The following is a 19121-nucleotide window of genomic DNA, read 5'->3' as shown; positions in this document are numbered from 1 at the left end:
GGGCCTACCGTTCAGAATGGTTGCTTATATGTGATTGAACAAGGCTTGAAGGAATTGAAGATGGGGATCTGATGGTGAACAATGGTGACTCAGTAAGGCCTAACAGGGATCTACAAGATCGAAGGACAGTGCTTCATGGCAAGCTATGAAATTATCAATCAACCCTGGAAAGGCAGGGTTGGGACAAAATACTTAAACCTTGATCTTGAGCAGTAAATTTACTATCTATTTGATACCTCAATTTTAATGGGAAATGTTTTGTGGACATAAAACATTAGTGATATTGCAATCACCCATTTTACATGAAGATGTAAAACAAATCTTATACGATTAAAAGTAGGGCCTTGGGTAGTGCTGTAGAACAGAGAGACCTAGGGGTTCAGGGCATTAAGAAGGGTGATTAAGAAAGCCGTTAGTATACTCGCCTTCATTGCTCAGACCTTTTGAGTATAAGAGTTGGGATGTTGTGTTGTGGCTGCACAGGACATTGCTAAGGCCTGTTTCTGGAGTACCGTGTCCAGTCTGGTTTCCCTCTTCTAGGAAGGATATTACTAAGCTGGAGAGGGTTCAGATGGGATTTAGCAGAATGTTGCTGGGAATGGAGGGTTTGAGTTATAAGGAGAGGTTGGATAGGCTGGGACTGTTTTTTTTCACTTTAGTGTATGAGATTGAGAGGTGACCTTTCAGAAGTCTATAAAATAATGAGGGGTGTAGGTGAGATGAATAGCAAGAGCTTTTTCCCCTAGGGTGTGGGGTTTCAAGGCTAAAGGGCATTCTTTTAAGATGTGAGGAGAAAGATCTAAAACGAGACATGAGGGGCAGAATAGTTCATGTGTGGAATGTCAGAGAAAGTGGTGGATGAGGGTACAGTTACAATGTTTAAAAGACATTTTGATAAGTACATGGATAAAAAAATGTTTGGAGGGATATGGGCCAAGTGCAGGCAGGTGGGATGAGTTTAGTTTGGGATTATGGACTGGTAGACTTAAGTGTCTGTTTCTGCATTCTAAGATTCGATGACCCTATGATTGGAATCATTTTCAAGCTTCAATTCTTATGAAAACAGTGGTTCTGGTTTCAGCCATGGGAATGTTGATGAATTTTTCCTGATTGAAATGGAATTTAATAAAACACAAGGACACTTCCAAAATTTAGCTTTCAAACTGATGATTAAATAGCATTGAAAAGTTCAGTGCTGGTAAGCTTCTATTTTAAAAAGAAAAGCTTTCCGAGGGTATTATCTCAATGCACAAATAATTTTTAAAAAATTCAATTTGGCAGCTGAATTTTTGTTCTGGGTTGGCAAATGTGAGTAATGCCACATTGTGACTCTCAAACTACATCTGTGAACTCTGTCAGACTTTGCTCAAGATTTATGTAAATTTTGGGAGGAGTCAGGTGTGGGTACAGTTTGTGACCCGAGATTGGGTTTGGGGTTATGTTCAGGCTAGAAGACATCAGGTGGAAGTATGTTCCTCCTTACCTGTGCACAAAATGGATCCAGTCATTGCAACAGTAATGGAAAGGCGTGTCATCAAGCTGGTAAATCCTGGGACTGACGCAAGTCCTGTGACCCTCTTTGTTTTATATTCATTTGTGATGTGGAGGTCAATGGCTGGGGCCCGTTTGTTGTCTGCCCGTAGTTGTCTTTGAGAAGGTGGCAGTGAGCTGCCACCTTGAACTGCTGCAGTCCACCGGCTGTAGGTTGACCTACAATGCTCCTGTGGAGGGAATTCCAGGATTTTGACCCAGCAACAGTGAAAGAATGGTGATATATTTCCAATCAGGATGGTGAGTGATTTGGAGGGGAGCTTGCAGGTGATTGTGATCCCAGGTATCTGCTGCTCTTGTCCTTCTGGATGGTAGTGATACTGGGTTTGAAGGTGCTGTCTAAGGATCTTTGAATTTCTGCAGTTCATCTTGTAGGTACTACTCACTGCTGCCACTGAGTGTTGGTGGTGGAAGGAGTGGATGCTTGCAGATGCAATGCCAATCAAGCGGCTGAAAGTGAGGACTGCAGATGCTGGAGATCAGAGCTGAAAATGTGTTGCTGGAAAAGCGCAGCAGGTCAGGCAGCATCCAAGGAACAGGAGAATCGACGTTTCGGGCATAAGCCCTTCTTCAGGAATGAGGAAAGTGTGTCCTGCGGCTAAGATAAAAGGTAGAGAGGAGGGACTTGGGGGAGGGGCGTTGGAAATGCGATAGGTGGAAGGAGGTCAAGGTGAGGGTGATAGGCCGGAATGGGGTGGGGGCGGAGAGGTCAGGAATAAGATTGCAGGTTAGGAAGGTGGTGCTGAGTTCGAGGGATTTGACTGAGACAAGGTGGGGGGAGGGGAAATGAGGAAACTGGAGAAATCTGAGTTCAAACTCAGGTTTCTCCAGTTTCCTCATTTCCCCTCCCCCCACCTTGTCTCAGTCAAATCCCTCGAACTCAGCACCGCCTTCCTAACCTGCAATCTTATTCCTGACCCCTCCGCCCCCACCCCATTCCGGTCTATCACCCTCACCTTGACCTCCTTCCACCTATCACATTTCCAACGCCCCTCCCCCAAGTCCCTCCTACCTACCTTTTAATCTTAGCCTGCTGGACACACTTTCCTCATTCCTGAAGAAGGGCTTATGCCCGAAACGTCGATTCTCCTGTTCCTTGGATGCTGCCTGACCTGCGCTTTTCCAGCAACACATTTTCAGCTCCAATCAAGCGGCTGCTTTGTCCTGGATGGTGTCAAGCTCCCTGGACTATGTTGGAGCTATACCTATCCAGGATGTGTTGTGCTGTGTGTCCAAAAAAGTTGTAACTAGTCTGATTTTTTAAAAAAGGCTATTGGTGATCTGATGGGTGTATCAGGTTGCTGCAGTTCTGATGTCCTGCAGGGTCATATGTGGAGTTTTGGAAAAAAATTAATTGCACAGAAATTGAAGCTCCTCATCACACCATCAAGACCACTGTGATTGCCTGCCCTTAGGCAATCCCCTTGGCTTTCCCTTCAGCTTTCAGTCATAAGATTGTAAAGCTTTAGAAGCATATCTTGGAACAGAGGCATCTTCTTTTGACTTTGCTCCCCTGTCCCTTCAAAGTAGCTTACCATGTTCCTGTATAGTCTGCTCATTTGGTGTTTCTCAGCATTCTGCACAGACTTTCTTCCCTGAGTCGATTAGGGATACACAGGAAATTCTGGTCTAGCCAGAGTCACCTACATCTGCGACATGGTGCTCCCCTGCTTTGGAACTGTTCAGGTTGTGAGTGAGCCATTTGAGGCGGCTGCTGCTCCACCTTTTCCTATGTTTAACATGGATGGGATTTGACTGCTTCCATTCTAGGCTGTGTTTATTAAGTGCTTGTCTGAATACTCAGGAGTCTGAGATTGAAGGTCTGGGGTCTCAATTTTGCTGGTGTGTTTTTTTGTGTGGTAGCTGTGTCTTTCAGGGAATCTGCCTGTGACTCCCCCTTCCTGCCAGACACTATGCTTGCTTGCAGACAGTGTCATGCTCCCAACACTTGCAGCAAACAGTAAGGCGTGTTTTGTTGTCCTCCTTCCTCAGCACCTCTCCCTGGCCTGCAGAATTTCTCTATAACTTGACATTGGTCACACAGGTTGAATGGATTTCAGAAACTATGAAAAGGAGGGTTTCATAATTCTTGTCTACCCCTCCTAAACTGGGCAGAAACAATATCACTGATAGCTGGAACTATTCCTGACCTGCAAAAATGTTTGACAAACCTGACGTAAGCTTAGGAATTCACAATCGTTAAGAAATTTTGTTCCTGTTCCTGTTGGCATTTTCTCTGGAGGGGAAACTAACAAAATGCAGCCATTCTCCCCACTGAAACATGCCTCTGAATGCTGACAGAAGTTAAGCTTAGCCCATTCTGTGCACTGATTGTTGAAATAAGTAATTTTTTGAAGTTTGAATTGTTTCATTTCAAACTAAAAAGAAATTTTCTCATACTAATGAATTTTAATGTTTATTGCGAGTTTTGAAAAGATTTAATGTTTATATTGGGATTGCTGGTGATTTTGTAAAACTAATATAAAATCTGTTCTGGTGAAATTCAATTATGACAGTTTTGCCTTGATTGAACACTAAGATTGTTTTGAACAATAATAATGCCTAAAGGGTTTTGCAGTAGTATTCTTCATTAGATATGTGTTGGAGCATTTGCAAGAATCTCTGGGGGGGGGGACAAAAATGTTAAGGACAATCTTACATTCCATCTAATTGAAATGAACTATTCAACTGTCACAATTGTTAACGTGTGGATATTTCATTCCTTACAGTGTGAAACTCAGGTCTCTGCGGTTTGGCATTGCACAGATTCTGGTTAAGATTATACCTGAACTGGACTTAACACAAATAAACTATGAAAGTGAAGTTGTTGATGAGATTTTAGAACAGGTGTTATCTGCCAATACATCATGAAGGCCGTCATCTGCTTTATAACATGGATATATTGTGAAGACATCAGTGGACTGTGTAACTATGTCAATATACTTTTTTGATAATATCAGAGCTTATAAGTAAGCGAATTATGCACTTCTGTGATCACAATGATTTCTGGGGTTTTTTTGTTGACCAAAAGTATTGATTTCTTAAGTTGTTAGTCAGTTTACTTTAGTAATGTATTACAGGCTGGCTGAGTAAAAAGTTCCTTGAAAATAAGTAATTCAAACTGATAATTTCTTGACCCATCTTGTGCAAAGCTTATCTCTTTTGAGGTATTATATCCAAATCTTTTACTCATGCCATCTGTGGTTAATCTCTCAACTGCTCATCTTTCTAATCAAATAAGGATCAGTGGAATGGGAGGGTATTATGTCTTTTGATCAACTGGAGATCATTTCAATTTTTTAAAAAAAGATTTTGTTGAAGTACCTACAGGCATTTTATAATGTGCACATTTTGTTGGTTTTTGGATTAAATAATGATGCTGTACATCATTATGTAATTTCATATTAATTTCAATATAAACCTTTTATAATGTAATGACATGTACTTTTCACCTTCTTTCTCAATAGTGATCTCAATTGCAAAAACTTAGCTGTTCTTTATTCCCCTTTTAACCTACAAACACTGGCGTTGCTTTTTTCTGCTCTGGCAGAAATAGTTCTACAATCTGCCTCAATATCGAAAGGTTTAGATTAGAAAAACTGGCTTGGGTCGTCTTGGTGAGTGCAGATTTTGGTAACACCGAATATCATTGTTTACTATGATGGCTGTTGTGATGCTATAAATCCCCACTTGACAGTGGTGCCAGAGGCAAACTCTGTATGTTGCGTCTATTCCCATCAAGAAATCAATATCACCAATAAGAGATAGGTGAGTGAAAAATCGATGTACAGGGTATCATTGAATATTTATTGAAAGAAAATCCAGCGTCATTGATTGTAGTAAGGTTTCAGTGGGTGCCTTCATATACACTCTCTGTTACAGGAAGCTCAGGACAGGATGGAACTCTTCCTATGGATTATATGAATATATTAAAAATAGGTGGACTATTCTTAGCGTTGAGATTGGGCAAACTGTGGCTTGTTACCTCAATCAATATGTTAATGCATGCCAGGTCACAGACCAGTCTAGGGCACTTTTATATCCATCCCTTCTTTGCATTAAGGAGTTTTGTTGGATGCTGTTTCTTGACATCTAATTGAAAGTACATAGCTTAGCTATACACTCAGTCTTCATAATCTGCGAGGGGTAGAGGCATGGACTTCCTGCGTATACCAAGAAGTTGCGGATACTAATCCTATATACCGCAAAGGACTATGTGATCGGTTTACTCAGGCAGGTCGGATGAGACGATGGAATAAAAAAGGGGTCTGGTCATGGAATCATAGAGATGTACAGCACAGAAACAGACCCTTCAGTCCAACTTGTCCATGCCAAACAGATATCCCAACCCAATCTAATCCCACCTGCCAGCACCCGGCCCATAGCACTCCAACCCCTTCCTATTCATATACCCATCCAAATGCCTTTTAAATGTTGCAATGCTACTAGCTTCCACACTTCCTCTGGAAGCTCATTCCCCTCTCAACCTAAACCTATGCCCTTTAGTTCTGGACTCCCCCACCCCAGGGAAAAGACTTTGTCTATTTATCCTATCCATGCCCCTCATGATTTTATAAACCTCTATAAGGTCACCCATCAGCCTCCGACGCTCCAGGGAAAACAGCCCAGCCTGTTCAGCCCCTCCCTATAACACACATCCTCCAACCCTGGCAACATCCTTGTAAATCTTTTCTGAACCCTTTCAAGTTTCACAACATCTTTCCGATAGGAAGGACACCAGAATTACACGCAATATTCCAACAGTGGCCCAACTCCTGTACTCAATTCTCTGCCCAATAAAGGAAAGCATACCAAATGCCTCCTTCACTATCCTATCTACCTGCGACTCCACTTTCAAGGAGCTATGAACCTGCACTCCAAGGTCTCTTTGTTCAGCAACACCTCTAGGACCTTACCATTAAGTATATAGGTTCTGCTAAGATTTGTTTTCCCAAAATGCAGCTCCTCACATTTATCTAAATTAAACTCCATCTGTTGCTTCTCAGCCTATTGGCCCATCTGATCAAGATCTCGTAATCTGAGGTAACTTTCTTTGCTGTCAACTACACCTCCAATTTTGGTGTCATCAGCAAACCTCTTATGCTCACAATCAAATCATTTATATAAATGATGGAAAGTAGAGGACCCAGCATCAATCCTTGTGGCACTCCACAGGCCTCCAGTCTGAAAAGCAACCCTCCAACAACACCCTCTATCTTGTACCTTTGAGTCAGTTCTGTATCCACATGGCGAGTTCTCCTTATATTCCATGAGACCTAACCTTGCTAAACAGTCTCCCATGTGGAACCTTGTCGAAAGCCTTACTGAAGTCCATATAGATCACAGCGGGTTTTGAGAAGATTTGTAGCTCAGGTTGATGTTCTAGGAATTCAGGTCTAGGAATACTCGTGTGTGTCTCTGTTTGGCTTGTTCATCCTAGAAACATGGCATTCCAACTGGAACTCTATCAACAATCACATCAAGTTAGGACCCCATCTACCACCTAAAGGAAATGATATCACCATAAGAAATGACATCACCAACCCAAAGAAACCCAAACATCTAAATAAAAAGCAGGAATCATCAGCAGTGCTTTGCCCAGAGGCCCACTGAAGATGATACCTAGTAGGGTGACGAAATGTCTGGAAATGAACTTCCAGCTCAATAAGCAAACTTACATCCAGAATATAGATCACATCTACCGTTCTGCCCTCATCAATCCTCTTTGTTACCTCTTCAAAAAACTCAATCAAGTTTGTGAGACATGATTTCCCACGCACAAAGCCATGTTGACTATCCCTAATCAGTCCTTGCCTTTCCAAATACATGTACGTCCTGTCCCTCAGGATTCCCTCCAACAACTTGCCAACTACCCACGTCAGGCTCACTGGTCTACAGTTCCCTGGCTTGTCCTTACCACCTTTCTTAAACAGTGGCACCAAGTTAGCCAACATCCAGTCTTCCAGCACCTCACCTGTGACTATTGATGATACGAGTATCTCAGTAAGAGGCCCAGCAATCACTTCCCTGCTTCCCACAGAGTTCTCGGGTACACCTGATCAGGTCCTGGGGATTTATCCACTTTTATGCATTTCAAGACATCCAGCACTTCCTCCTCTGTAATATGGACATTTTTCAAGATATCACCATCTATTTCCTTACATTCTATATCTTCCATTACCTTTTCCACAGTAAATACTGATGCAAAATACTCATTTAGTATCTCCCCCATTTTCTGTGACTCCACTCAAAGGCCGCCTTGCTGATCTTTGAGGGGCCCTATTTTCTCCCTAGTTACCCTTTTGTCCTTAGTGTATTTGTGGTGCCAAACTTACAAGTATGTGGATCTGTGAACAATGATTTGGCAGATAATAAGGACTGAGTGCTTGCATTGGTTACAGTTTTCTCAGTTTCCTTGCCAGTTGAATGCAAGATTGGGTTATTTTAATTCGGAAATGAAGTACTCTGGAACAACCCTTCACTGAAATGCTTTGTCCTCAGTCAATGCATTATTGTGTTTCATTCTCAGTACATGTTGATGTTTCTAAGAAGATGGATTTAAAGTTGCAGTACTAGCTAGTTTTCTTTTTGGAAAATCTAACATTAAGATCAAAATTCCTAAGGGAATATGCAGCATCTCATTTGTGAAAATATAAAGTCCTACTATCACCACCACATTCAATATCTCTGGTTTAGTGTATACATTCAAAGATATTCTACACCCAGCATTACGAATGTCTCTCTCCATTGTACAATAGATAATGTGTGCAATATGGACATTGAACTTGTTCAATAGATTGCTTAATGCGTGTGTGTTCATGGGGTGTGGATGTCTTTAACTATCCCTGTTGCCCTCTGGTGATGTTGGGGGCTACCTCTTTTTGAACCGTTTTCCATGTAAGAATCATATGCTCACCTTGTGCTTGAGGAAATTCAATGATTTTCACCCAGAACTGGTCATGTGCACCAATTCAGTATGGTGTATAATCAGGAAGGAAACCTGAAGTGAGTGTGTAATTGGAATGCGGTTGCTTTTGTCCTACTGACTGTCACAGTTAAAGATATAACAATCTGTCTAACCCAGGTGAGTAGTTGCATTGCATTCTGAAGATTATACATACATCACTTTGATTGTAGTGAGGGGGTAGGTATTGAATCCAGTGGCAGAGATAATAGGTGTGTCCTTGACAGTGTGGAGAACACTGGGAGTTTGAGCAAACATATGTTATCTGGTCCTTTGAGTCTTCCTGTCATCCAGTAGGGTCATATTTAATCTGATCTTGGCTTCATTTGCTTTCTTGCTTCCTCTAACCCTTTTAGGCCAAAAATCTTTCATTAAAATCTATCTCTACCTTGATCAGTGAGTCAATTTTCACTGATCCCTGATGTGGAGAATTCCAAAGATTTACAATCTTTTGAGAAGAAATTCCTTGTTACTACATTGAGTGAGCAAGCCCTTTATTCTGTAACTATTCCACCTAGTTCTACATACCCCAATGAGGTGAGGCATGTTAAGTCTCCTCAATCTTATCTTTCCATAAAATCACCTCTCGTTCTTCTAAACCCTGTGTGTATAGATTCAAATTTTCCTCAACACTCCCTTTTATCTCAGCAATCAGCCTTTTCTGGTTTCGATGAATGGTACATGCTCTATCACACTTAACTCTTGCTAGGTGGTGAAGATACTTTGGAGGGCACAAACTGAACTACAGAGTGCACAAGCTTTGCATTGCCCTTGTATTAATGTGGCTTATCAGTGGTACCCTCTAGAGTCTATACAAACGGTGCAGCTGAAAGTTCAAGACCGTGATCTCCAGACATTCTATGAAGTGCAGATATCCATTCAAGTTCAGATGTTTGGTTGTCTTGCAGGCTGGCCTGAGCTGTTTCATTGTCAGCTTCGCGATTCATAACTAGAGCATAACTTTAGACCTTTTTCAGAAAATCCAGTGCACAATGAAATCTTTCATTTTTATTCATTGACTCATTGTTTCTCCTTTTCATCACCTACTGTGCTTTACATCACACACGCTCCCAAAAGGCTGCTAAAATAAGTCCATTCCAGGCTGTTACCTGTGTTATCTTATCAGCAAGCTAATAGATGGTTTAAGTGAACGGTGAAGAGTATTTCTTTCTGGTGCACTAGCTCTCTCCACTAATTACTTGCCTTAAGCCTGCATTCTACCAGGCGGCAAGCAGCCCTTTGGCATCCAATGTAATGCACCAATAATATTTGTGTTTTTAATATAAAAATCAATGCTGAATATCTACTACCCTACACGACTGGATCTTGAGACCAAATTTTGATATCCAGCCTCAAATATTCATTTTCGTTGCTACAAGGCACTTACCATAATTTTTGAGAGATCTGTTTTTTGAGCTGTTGGTGTCGCTGACAGTATTGCTATTTATTTCCCATAACTAGTTGCTCTTGAGTGCTGATGGACCTCCTTGACCTGTTGTCAATTTCCTGAAGGTACTGCAGCTTTTCCGTTGGGTCTGCAGTTCCAAACTTTTGGCTCCAAAACAAATGAAATAGCAAGGATATGTGTCCAAGTCTGGATAATATGAAATTTGGAGTGGAACATAAGGTCCACATTCCCATGCACCTCAGCCATTCGAAATGGTTGAGGTCATGGGTTCCTGAGGGGGTGCCAAAGTGGACTTGACAAATTGTTGCTGTGCAGAGTGCACATAGTTCAGCTGTAGTTTGCTAATAGATATGTAAAATAAAAAGTGGATCAATCAAAATTTAAATAGTTTTAAGTGTCTCAACTATAGAGGATAATTTAGCTGTGAAATTATCATGGAGAAAATCTAAAGCTATTTCTGTATGGAGGTAATGTCGATCAATCCCACGTGTTTTATAAAAGATAAGATTTGTAATCATCTAGCAAGCAACAATTTGATTTCGGATAGTCAAGGGCAGGTCGTATCTCTCAAACCTCGTTGAGTTTTTTGCGAAGGTGACCAAACATAGATGAGGGTAGGGCAGTTGACGTGGTATACATGGACTTCAGTAAAGCCTTTGATAAAGTTCCACATGGTAGGCTGTTGGAGAAAATGCAGAGGCATGGAATTGAGGGTGATTAGCTGTTTGGATTAGAAACTGGCTTTCTGAAAGAAGGCAGCAAGTGGTGGTTAATGGAAAATATTCAGCCTGGAGTCCGGTTACTAGTGGTGTGCCACAAGGATCTGTTTTGGGACCACTACCGTTTGTCATTTTTATAAATGACTTAGATGCAGGCATAGGTGGATGGGTTAGTAAGTTTACAGATGACACTAAAGTCAGTGGAGTACTGGACAGTTTGGAAGAATGTTGCAGGTTGCAGGGAGACTTGGATAAACTGCAGAATTGGGCTGAGAGGTGGCAAATGGAGTTCAATGCAGCTCAATTTGAAGTGATGCATTTTGGGAAGATTCACAGGAAGGCTAAGTACTGGGTCAATGGAAAGATTCTTGGTTGTGTGGATGTGCAGAGGGATCTTGGAGTCCATGTACATAGATCCCTGAAAGTTGCCACCCAGGTGGATAGTGCTGTTAAGAAGGCATATGATGTGTTAAGATTCACTCCTCAAGGGATCGAGTTCCAGAGCCGCAATATCGTGCTGCAACTATACAAAACTCTGGTGCGGCCACACTTGGAATATTGTGTACAGTTCTGGTCACCATATTTCTGGAAGGGTGTGGAAGCATTGGAAAAGGTGCAGAGTAGATTTACTAGGATGTTACCTGGTCTGGAGGGAAGGTCTTATGAGGAAAGACTGAGAGACTTGGGTCTATTCTCATTGGAAACTAGGAGGCTAAGAGGGGATTTGATAGAGACATACAAGATGATTAGATAGGGTAGTCAGTGAAAGTCTTTTTCCTAGGGTGATGAAGTCAGCTTATACGAGGGGGCATAACTACAAATTGAGGGGTGATTGATTTAAGACAGATATCAGAGGCAGGTTCTTTAAGTAGAGAGTGGTAAGGGCGTGGAATGCCGTACCTGCTAATTTGGTCAACTCAGCCACATGAGGGAGATTTAATTAATCCTTAGATAAGCACATGGGTAATTTTGGGATAGTGTAGGGGGACGAGCTGAGTATAGTTCACAGGTCGCTGCAACGTCGAGAGCCGAAGGGCCTGTTCTGCGCTGTTTTGTTCTATGTTTAAATGTATTTTAAAGATGTAATAGTTTTGTTACCCTGACCCTACAGTAACTTCATAGCATAATTATCTACATAAATTGTCCACAATTCTTGTTATTAACATAAATAAATGAAACATAAAATACATTGTTTCTTATATTCAAGCTGGTTGGCCTGATTCTAGTTCCTACTTCTCAACCTGTTGCAAATTTTATGCATTTTGGAAATATTTGCGTTTTGCATCTGCCTTACCTGACAAACATATTTATTTGAGAACAATTTTCCTGATGCCCATTGTTAAGTGTACTGTTTACAATTGTTTGAGTGATAAGCTTGTGTTAAGGTTTGAAATCTGTTAATTGCTACTGTCTTTGGTCAAAATATTGTTTGTATACGCTGAATATAACTGATATAAATAAATGCAAAAAACTTGAGTGCATACTGATTCAGGCTGCACTTTTGAGTATGTCTTTATAGGGCTGTCCACTGCAATATTGACCTTCTAAAATTCAGCCTACTTCTGAATTGTATCATACTGCATTATATACTTGTTAACTGGCAATTACGGTCGATCTCTACGCAAAATCTTACCTCCTGGGGAATAACTTTCATTGATCATGAAATGGAATGTTGGCCATAGCCACCTCTGTTTGAAATGATGAAAATTCAATATTTCCTCCAATGAATTTAAGAACAAAACTACTCTGCTTCAGGTCTGCAATTTCAGAGATTCCTTTTATATTTCAAAACTATGCAGTAGCCTTACTTACCTGTGCTTTTGTATTTGAAAAATGTGTGGAGTTAAGAAGGGTGTTTAGAAACAAATTTGTTAATTTATGACTTGAAAAGTGAAAATAGTGAATTCAAAAGTCTGATCGTTGATGAATGTCAATACTGTTGCATCCAAAAACTACCTAGTTGTGAAATTTCATTCATGATTTCTATGGCTTTCAAATGTAATCTAATGTATGAATTTAAGTAAAAGATAATAGTCTGTTTAGCTCATAAAATCTGATCCCTCTAGTAATAATTCTGCCTGGCCTGGAAGCGAAGTGCAAATGTTTGTCACTGTTTGAAGATGTTTCACCTGTTAACATCACCAAACTTTCAATTGCCAGCTACCCATTATTCTCCAGTAAAAGACAACCTGTAATTCAAAATTTGCCCTGACTGTCCAGACACTGAACAAAAAACTAGATCATTAGTGTATAAGTTAGGGCTAATATTACAGTGTTGACTTTATTGATCCAAGTGAAAGAAAATGAGCAGACTGCAAATCAGCTCTTTTCTCACACACTTTTGTGCAGTTAGTGTACATTATTGTGACTTGTTTATTAGTTTGATCCTTTGAATATAGTTTGATTGACTTAACTCCAAAATATTCTGCCTATTGATATCTGCTGAATTTTTGTGAAAACAAACCGAGCTAGGTCTTTCAACTCAGAGTAAATGTACAAATATTCAAAACGGGAATTGTATCGAGCGACCGAAGGAGAGGGTAATAATGAATCAACAGCCCTGTTTGCACATTTTTATTTGCTTTCCATTGACTGTGGCTAGCATTTGGTATTGCTCATTTTAGTAATTTTACCTATGACACGTCCCTATCCACCTTGCCAATGTTGGGTTTAATTTACTCTTTTTTTGATGTGCATATCTGAAAATGTAACCTTACTGTTGACTTCACTGTTAAGGTAACCTTTTTAGCAATGTGGGAATCTAATATCTGTGAACCTCCACTCTTACTTTCTCTAAATATAATTTTTTGCCACTTAATGAATTTGGCTGAAATTTGCATAGTATTGAATCAGTCTTATCTAGTCTGCAGTTGTACCCTGCACTCCAATGGTTTCCAGATTGGAGCTTCTATCACTAAAGCCATTGTCTCTAACTTTCTTCCAGTCCAGAAAAATATTACGTTGTTTTATTTTCTACCTAAATTTGTGGAATCTTGAAAAGTGCAGTCTTTGTGGCTTCATGCTGGCTGAGTTATATTTCATGTCAGTTCACTAAGAACAGCAACATGAATTAACATTCAAGGATCGAACAAATGTCAGAAAACTCTAGCAGTTCATTAGATATGCAATTGCTTTGCCATAGCCTTCCAGTGCTATGGGCCAAGAGCTGCAAAATGGGATTAATGTAGTCAGATCTTTGGGCCAAATGGCCTCCGGTGCTATAAACATCTTAGTCTTATCTTTTTTGTGGTGGGGTCTCCGTACAACAGTGCATGTTATGTTTTCGGATGCTCTTAAAATATTGTTTCATTTTTATGTTAGAGATTACTGTCTAACTTGTTACTTTTTATAGAAAATCTGCATTTGTTAGTTGCTGATGAAAGATTAGGTGCATGACTGCATGTAATTTAGGGAATAAGCTTTCATTTCAAAGAGTATAAAGCTTTTTTATTTAACAAATGTAGTTTTAGTTGTTTACTTCAGTAAAACAGGTCTTAATTAGTTTTAACAAATGGTAACTCATGAAGTCTATTTGAGTTCAATTATTTCTGTTCTTATCTTTTTGTCCAAAAATGATGCAATATTAAACTTTGGGAGACAACGGTGGTTTTGCATTTCTTTTTTTAAAATATTTTATAAAAGTTGAGTGTATTAAATATTGGCAAGTGCGGACGAAGGAGTTTTAAAGTATTATGATAGATCATTGTCATCAACTATAAACAAACGAGAGTGCATTTCTACATTTTGTCTGTTCTCACGAAACCACTGGTGTCACAGAGCTTTGAATGTATTTTTTCTTTTGTTACCTTTTGTAATAAGCTGTATTTGTAATCCATGATCCTAAAAAAGCAAACATCTTGATGCAACAGGCTAGCGTTAATGTTGTTCTCAATGTTAATATATCACAGGTTCATGGGAAAATGTATAATGCGGTCGTTTGCCTCCGTGCTTAAATATATAATTGTAATATTTTGTGGAATTTTGATACTGAGAATTATGGTAGCTTTATAATGAATATATTGGAATATTTGCAGACAAGATTTTATGTTGTGTACATTTAACACTTTATTTTTGTTTTACTCATTAAACTTCAAGGTTTGCAATAGTTGTAGTTAATTATTTAACTATTTTTGTTGACTGTAACTAAGAAAAAATTATGGCACTATTTTACACACAGTTTAAAAATAGTTAACTGGGGACATTTCTCTTCTGCTTTTTATTTCTCAGTATTCTCCTCTTGCTGTTAGGCAGTTGGTACTTCACCTAGGTACAATTTTTTTTTTAATGAGCCTGGTAGTCTATTGGACATCACAACTATGCTACTTCATATCAAATTGCTCTCACGTTCCTAGCAGACATCATTGGAAAAAACACTTTGATTCATCAAAAAATCCCTGCAGTGTGGAAGCAGGCCGATCAGCACATAGTCCAAATTGACTCTCCAAAAAAGCATCTCACCCAGACCCATCCTCTACCCTATCCCTGTAACCCCCGCATTTCCCATGGCTAGCCCACCTAGCCTGGACATCCCTGGATTCTGTAGGCAATTTAATATGCCCAGTCCGCCTAACCTGCATATCTTTGAACTGAGGAAACCCATGCAGACATGTGAAGAATGTGCCGTCTCCAAACAGTTGCCCAAGGGTGAAATTGAGCTCAGGTCCCTAATGCTGTGAGGCAGCAGTACTAACCACTGTGCCACCCACTAGACTTTTGTGCCTCTTGCTTTTGAGGCTTGGAAGTCCTTGGTCCTCTTGGGTGAGTTTTATCCTGATTGAATTTGGCAGCCTCTGGCCAGTATGGCTGACTTCGGTCTGACTGCTCCATTTTGTTAACCCTCTTTATAGTTGCCATTTTTGTCAATGGAAAACACGTGCTGAACTGTTATTGTGGAAATGCGAATTGGATGTTTTTCGGCAGTAAACATTTGCCAAAACTTGTGTGAAAAGCAAGAAAATAATCCCAATTTTAAAAAAAAGTTTGCATCGCCATGGCAACCTACATGTTCTATACTGAAGCAGTTCAAAAAGTGTTTTCAAAAAGTGTTTTCAAATAAACCTGCTGGACTATAACTTGGTGTCATGTAATTTTCAACCTTGTCCAACCCAGTCCAACCCTGTTGCCTCCACAGCTATTGTGGAGCACAAGAGGTTCCAACTTTCTTTCCGTCATGTAGCTAACTAGGGATTCGTCTCATTCCTACAACCTGTCATCAGTATGTATTGGAAAGTTTTGCAGGTTAGTAATCAATTTGTTGCATCATATAGGATTATGCTTTCCTAAGCCATCAAGTTCAGGGATGTGACTCTCACATGAAGCAGGTATGCTGCCACCTCATCATAACACTTTTGGTTAGTGGTTTAATGAACTACGGAGAACATAAGAGCAGGCCATTCAGCTGCATGAGTCTGTTCTGCTATTCAGTGAGATCATGGCTGATAGGTAGCCTAACTTTATGTACCTGTGTTTGGTCCGTATTCCTTCATATGTTTTACTGAACAAAAATATATCGATCTCATAGTCCTCCAAGTGGGGTCTAACCAGGGTTTTATATAACTACAGCATAACGTCTGCCTCTGCTGCAAACCTCGAGATGTAAAGGTCAGCATTCCATTAGCTTTGATTATTTTCTGTACCTGTTGAACATTTTAAAGATGTGGGCCCCTACGTTTCTAAGACATCCACTGTAGGTAAATTCATTCCATCGAGAAAGAATCCTGATTTGTTTTCTTTGGTTCAAAGTGGACAACCTCACACTTGCTTACATTAAGCTTCCATCTGCTGTAGTTTTGCCCATTGGCTTAATCTGTCAATATCCCTTTTGTAGACTTTCTGGAAATTACATTGACCAGAAATTGTTTTAAAGTAACCCTCTTTCTGTTGAGTTTTGGGTGGGTACACTAGAAGAGGAAAAAGCAAAATCAGCTTTTTCTTTAGCAGTTTAGCCAATATTGTACTAGTTCACAATTTCGTCAAGCAAATATTTTAAGATTTTGGAATACTATTTCATTTTTGTATTTGCACTTAACATGAAACACAATCGTTTTGAGTCTGATCATCCAATAAAATTTGAAATTTAGAACAAATTTGTTTCCACTTTTATTCTCTGTTCATAAAATAAATTCCTCTGGCTTACTCCTTTGATAAGAATTTTTAAAGGCAACTAATTTTGTCACCTTTTGATATTTAAGAACAACCACACTTTAAAAAGGAGGAACACTGATATCTCAGAGGTGAAGAATATTTTCGAAAGGGAGAGGGACCAGCAAGAGGTCTTTGTACACATTGGAACTAATGACACAGCAAGGGAAAAGGATGAGATTCTGAAGGGAGATTACAAAGAGGCAGGAATTTAAGAAGCAGGTCCTCAAGGGTAGTAATATCTGCATTACTCGCGGTGTTACAAGCTAGTGAGGGTAGAAATAGGAGAATAGAGCCAATGAATATGTAGCTGAGGAGCTGGTGTATGTGAGAAGGATTCACGTTTTTGGATCATTGGAATCTCTTCTGAGGTAGAAGTGACCTGAAAAAGGATAGATTGCACCTGAATCGGAAGGGGATGAATATACTGGCAGGGAGATTTGCTAGAACTGCTTAGGAGGATTTAAACTAGTAAAGGGGGGGGGGACCCAGGGAGATAGTGAGGAAAGAGATCAGTCTGAGACTGGTACAGTTGGGAAAAGGAGAAAGTCAAATAGGGCAGGCAGGAACAAAGCAGAGAGCAAGGTAGGACTGATAAACTGCATTTATTTCAATGCAAGAGGCCTAACGGAAGGGAGATGAACTCGGCATGGTTAGGAACATGGGACTGGGATATCATAGCAATTACAGAAATGTGGCTCAGGGATGGACAGGATTGGCAACATAATGTTCAAGGATACAAATGCCATAGGAAGGATAGAAAGTTGGGCAAGAGAGGAAGGGGAGTGGCATTTTTGATAAGAGATAGCATTACAGCTGTACTTAGGATATTCCTGGGAATATGTCCAGGGAAGTTATTTGGATGGATCTGAGAAACAAGAAAGGGATGGGCACTTTATTAGAATTGTACTAAGATCCCCCACTAGTGGGAAATTGAAAAATAAATTTGTAAGGAGATCTCATTTATCTGTAAGAATAATAGGGTGGTTATGGTAAACATAAGCTGGGACTGCCATAATGTTATGAGTTTAGATGGAGAGGAATTTAAGTGTGTACAAGAAAATTTTCAGATGTAGTACGTGGATGTACCTTCTGGAGCAGGTGCAAAACTTGACCTCTTAAGAAAAAAGGCAGTGGGGGAGTGTTTTGGGGGCCAGTGGCCATAATTCTATTCGTTTTAAAATAGTGATGGAAAAGGATAGACTGGATCTAAAAATTAAAGTTCTAAATTGGAGGAAGGCCAATTTTGTTGGTATTGGTCGAGCTTTCACAAGTTAATTGGGAGCAGATGTTTGCAGGTAAAAGGACAGCTGGAAAATGGGAAACCTTCAAAAATGAGAGAGTCTCTGCATTTGCATTATGTTCCTGTTAGGGTGAAAGGCAAGGCTGGTAGGCCTAGGGGATGCTGGACAACTAGAGAAATTTGAGGTTTTGTTCAAAAAAAAAAGGAAGCATTTGTCAGGATAAGACACGAGAGATCAAGTGAATCATTGGAGTATAAAGGCAGTAGAAGTATATATAAGAGGGAAATGACTAGGACAAAAAGGGGACATGAGATAGCTTTGGCAAATGGGGTTAAGTAAAATCCCTTTGGATTCTCCAAATACATTAAGGACAAAAGGGTAACTAGGGAGAGAATAAGGTCCCTCAAAGATCAGCAAGGCAGCCTATGTATGGAACCGTAGGAGATGGGGGAGATCCCAAATGAGTATTTTTCATCAGTGTTTACTGTGGAAAAGGACATGGAAGATATAGAATAGAAGGAAATAGATGGTGACCGCTTGCAAAAATATATGCATATTACAATGGAGGAGGTGCTTGATGTCTTAAAATATATAATTGTGGATAAATCCTCAGGAACCCCTTGGGAAGCCAGGGAAGTGGTTGCTGGGCACATTACTGTGATATTTGTATCATTGATAGCCACAGATGAAATGCTGGAAGACTGGAGGTTGGCTAACATGATGCCACTATTTAAGAAAGCCAGGGAGCCATAGATCGATGAGCCTGACATTGGTGGGTAAGTTGGAGGGAATCCTGAGGCATTGGATTTACATGTATTTGGAAAGGCAAGAGTGATTAGGAATAGTCAACATGGCTTTGTGCATGGGAAATCATGTTTCACTAACTTGATTGAGTTTTTTTGAAGAAGTAAAGAAGAGGATTGAGGACAGGGCAATAGACGTGGTCTCTGTGGACTTAAGTAAGATGTTTGACAAGGTTCCTCATGGTAGACTGGTTAGCAAAGTTAGATCACATGGAATACAGGGGGAACTAGCCATTTGGATACAGAACTAGCTCGTAGATGGAAGACAGCGGGTGGTGGTGGAGGGTTGCT

At 40.1% G+C, this 19121-nt stretch overlaps 1 protein-coding gene across 1 annotated transcript in view; it reads left to right on the top strand.

Annotated features, from left to right (window-relative positions):
- morc3a (MORC family CW-type zinc finger 3a) overlaps nt 1-14747 on the top strand; it is a 68653-nt gene extending 53906 nt beyond the window's left edge. Inside the window, exon 19 of the mRNA XM_087992536.1 lies at nt 4281-14747. Coding sequence (XP_087848662.1) covers nt 4281-4422 — 142 coding nt within the window. The 3' untranslated portion in view covers nt 4423-14747. The remainder of the gene's footprint in view (nt 1-4280) is intronic.
- Nucleotides 14748-19121: the final 4374 nt, after the last annotated feature.

The sequence above is a fragment of the Chiloscyllium plagiosum genome, unplaced genomic scaffold (genome assembly GCF_037043375.1).
Source record: "Chiloscyllium plagiosum isolate Xiang-an unplaced genomic scaffold, Cpla_swu_hap1 HiC_scaffold_12, whole genome shotgun sequence".
NCBI classification, from domain to species: domain Eukaryota; kingdom Metazoa; phylum Chordata; class Chondrichthyes; order Orectolobiformes; family Hemiscylliidae; genus Chiloscyllium; species Chiloscyllium plagiosum.
This window is presented reverse-complemented; position numbering and strand designations above follow the sequence as displayed.